The 3513-nt window shown below is 40.1% G+C and overlaps 1 protein-coding gene across 7 annotated transcripts in view; it reads right to left on the reverse strand.

The window, feature by feature from the left end:
- Positions 1-3513, reverse strand: part of LOC106939218 (sickle tail protein homolog) — a 58503-nt gene that overhangs the window by 22819 nt on the left and 32171 nt on the right. For all 7 annotated transcript variants that reach the window (XM_015021555.1, XM_015021552.1, XM_015021553.1 and 4 more), the window contains 3 exons: positions 1048-1181; positions 635-782; positions 282-555 (listed from right to left, as the gene is read on the reverse strand). In XM_015021555.1, the coding sequence (XP_014877041.1) occupies positions 282-555; positions 635-782; positions 1048-1181 (556 nt within the window). The remainder of the gene's footprint in view (positions 1-281; positions 556-634; positions 783-1047; positions 1182-3513) is intronic.

The raw sequence follows: 3513 nt of genomic DNA on the forward strand, positions 1-3513 counted from the left end.
TATATATAATTTTTAAAGTAGTGGCTTTTTAAAGTTAAGTAAAAAATAAAATTCCACCCATCCCCCCCAAAAAGAAGAAGCAGAAAATGAGGAATATCATCTGTGATACTATCGACTTATTTAAAAGGTATATTGTGATATCATTTTCTGGAAACATCGCCTAACCCTCCTTGGTATAAAACTTGCAGAATAACAAAATATAACCAGGAAACTAAAAGGATCATAAACTGTAGGTAGGCATGTTTGACCAGCTACAGTGAAGCCCATATTTTCTATGATACCTTGACTACACTGATCAAGTCTAGTCCATGACTGGGTGTCGTAGGAGAGCTGTTGTGTTGATTGGAGGTGACTGTGCTCTTCATTCTGCTGGGGGAGGCTGAGGCTCTTGAACTATTCTCAGCCTGGCTCTTGGGTGGGGGGGCTTTGACTGAGTGCCGAGGCTGTGGTTTGGGTGAACTGCGTGTGCTCTGAGTCATTGCCATTTCCTGGTTGTGTACTTTCAGAGGCTCCACTTGAACGGATTTTGCTGAGGGTGCTGAATCGGACACAAGTCTATGTAAAGCAAACAAAAGAGGAAAAGTCAACTTTTTCAGAACAGAATAGCTTAACTACAGAAAAAGTTGCTGAATACCTGCGGAGAGAGCTAAAAGATTCAGTCAGCACTTTGACCCTTTTCAACATGGAGTCCATCATGTGAGGTTCTTCTTTCAGGAAGCGCACTGCCTCCACTTCCAGCCTCAGCACTGAACGCATTTTTGCCTGCAGCACTGGAAATTCTCCTGGCAGAGAGACCAAACATACATACAGAAACATACACTCATGAGACATCAAATGTGAGTAGAGAAGAAAAACAAAGCATATTGTACCTGTATTTTTTAAGCTTAAAATTATATCAATAATATTTTGAAGTGTCTCTGTGTGTACCATTTTACCACCAAAAGTAACATGGCATATGCCAATAGAGTGGCTGAATTTACATGAAAACTCAAACACTGATTTGTTGGCAAAATGAAGTGATGTGTGAGTTCAGTGGAACTGATCAACCTTTGAGGACAGCCAGAGCCTCTCCAAGCCTTTGCAGGCTGACTGCTCCCTCCTCCACATCTCTGAGTGTGAAGGATGGCTGGCCATGGACAGAAGAGGAGCTTTCCAAACACTCCACAAAGTCTTCCAGTTCACTGTGGGAGGAACAAGACAGCTAAGGTGGGGAAATCATCATGTGATGGTTTTTTCTGGACAGCAGATGGTAGCAGAAACAAGCCTTAGGGACCTCCACAGTTTGTCTTGGCGTTCTTCTCATGAAGGTTTAACATCGAGATGGAATCACTGTAACACTTTGTGTTAAATTCTGACAAACTTTTTAATTCTATATGGTGCGACAAGAAAGTTGGTATGAACTTTAAGCTGGAGGATTATTCAACTCTTGGTTTCTCTGCCACTCTTGTTTTTATGCATAGATTACAAACACCAAGAAAAAAACGTTTGTTTTTTTTAAATCAATTTTGACACATCTAAAATGCTCCTTTCATTTTGAAAGCAGCTGACATTGTGTCTTGGCTGCTTTCAATCTGCAGTTGGATTGGGTGTAGCCTGACCATCACCTTCCTGCACTATTCTGCTGGATTCAAATATTGCCTCACAGCTTGTGCTTTCTCCCATTCACTTGAATTCCTCCAGTGGAATTTCATCCTGGCCAGAACAGAAAGAGAAGTCGTGAACGATGACATCAATTTTTTGCACTGTTTTAAAATCGTAGTCTGCCTGTAGCTGCAGCGGAAGAAGTGAAGGAAGCAATTCAGTCTATGTTGGCCACACATCCAGATATTGCTTTAAAGGGGAAGTATTATGTAAAATGTACTTTTTTGAGCTTTAACAATAATCGTTTTTATTTATAGTGCACTTTGAGATTTCAAAATGAAATCTCAAATGATGATAGCAAGCTACTTTACAGTAGCCACAACTGTCCTGAAGCAGTCTGAAGGGCGAACTCCTACCGCCTTCGCCATCATTGCTCCTTTACATTGTGTTGTAATGTTATTCCCTCATCAGAAACACACCTGGAGTGTTGTCTTGAGTATTTTATGCATGTTTGAAAAATCATTTAACCTCCAATGGCAAACATTCAGCTGTCTAAAATGCCTGGGTGCAGCTCCCCCCACTCAGCTCCTTCAGACTAGCCAGCAGCAATTAGCAGACACCTGTAGGAACAGTGCCTCAGCTGAGCTCATCATAGGAGTATCTTCTCAGTGAAATGCTGGTAAAAACATTGTTAAAGGGTTAATAGAGGAGTCATGTTGTGATGACTTCCTGAAGTCATCAGAAGGTGAAATTTCAGAAAGAACTGGAGTTCTTAAAGAGACAGAAGCACAATTTTAATCAGTAAGGCAAATTTCTTTTAAGTCATATTTGATATACGTAGCATTTGTATAACAACTGAAGGTAACATAGTTTCTTGATTAAGCTAAAAAATTGCACTATTTGCCGGGAAAACATAATACTACACCTTTCACATTAACAGCACTTCTCTCTTCACAGTGGAGGATGGTTGTTTACAGTGCAGGCAATTTACTGTTAAGCTTCATAGCTTTGAACGTGAGTATTAAATATGGGCAATTATTATCGATTGGGTAAAATTTTAAACTTCAACAGAGTCTAAACCTTGAGCTAGTAATCATTGCTAAATTGCAGAGAGCTCAGACCCTCTGACCATCTGACCAAATGTAGGACAAGGGGCAGGTTTTTACCTGAGTAGATTGGGTGGTGAAATTGTATTAAAGTGGCCCTGGGTATCCAGCAGTCTTTGAAAACCATAAGTTATTTAATGTGCTCAATGTTTTATTCAATTCAATAAAGAAAATACTTTGCTTATTTCAAAGGAAAATTAAATGTTATCATAATTCATATCATCCATGTATCTTCAAGGAGTCATTGTGGATGGTGATACTGTGGGCAGGAAGGATCTCTGGTTGCCATCAGAATTGCAACGTATCCAAAGACCATGTAGGTCACACTTTGTATTTGTTTATTTAAAAAAATCTATCTAAAAATCAAGCTCTGCTGTTTTTTCCTGGTGCATTGAGTTCTAACTAGAAACAACCACTCAGAGCCTGGAGGCGGGTCTTAGCACTCCTCCCTCTCCCCTTGCTCTCTGCTACCACTACAGCTTTTTCCTGTCAGTACATCTTGTTGTGAATGCTCAGGCTAGTTAGCATAGCCACCTAACAGCAGATAAATGGTTTTGTTGCAGTGTAAGTTGTCATTAGCCAATAGCACATTTAGCAGAAAGTAAATGAGGTTGAGGGGCAGTATTAAGCCTCTCCCACTGGCTCTCATTGGTTGTTTTTGGTCGGAACAAAACAAAAGCATGTTTTTGTCTTCAGTGGACAATAATAACTCCAAGTGATATACAACTGATCCTTGAGATGCTTGGCTATAAGAGCAACTAAGAGACACAATATCCACCATGGCAAAGACGGTTAGAGGCTAAAATCAAGATAACAAGGAGGGAAG

The sequence above is a fragment of the Poecilia latipinna genome, unplaced genomic scaffold (assembly GCF_001443285.1).
Source record: "Poecilia latipinna isolate Pla-1442-1.1 unplaced genomic scaffold, P_latipinna-1.0 Scaffold2806, whole genome shotgun sequence".
In the NCBI taxonomy this organism is placed as follows: Eukaryota; Metazoa; Chordata; class Actinopteri; order Cyprinodontiformes; family Poeciliidae; genus Poecilia; species Poecilia latipinna.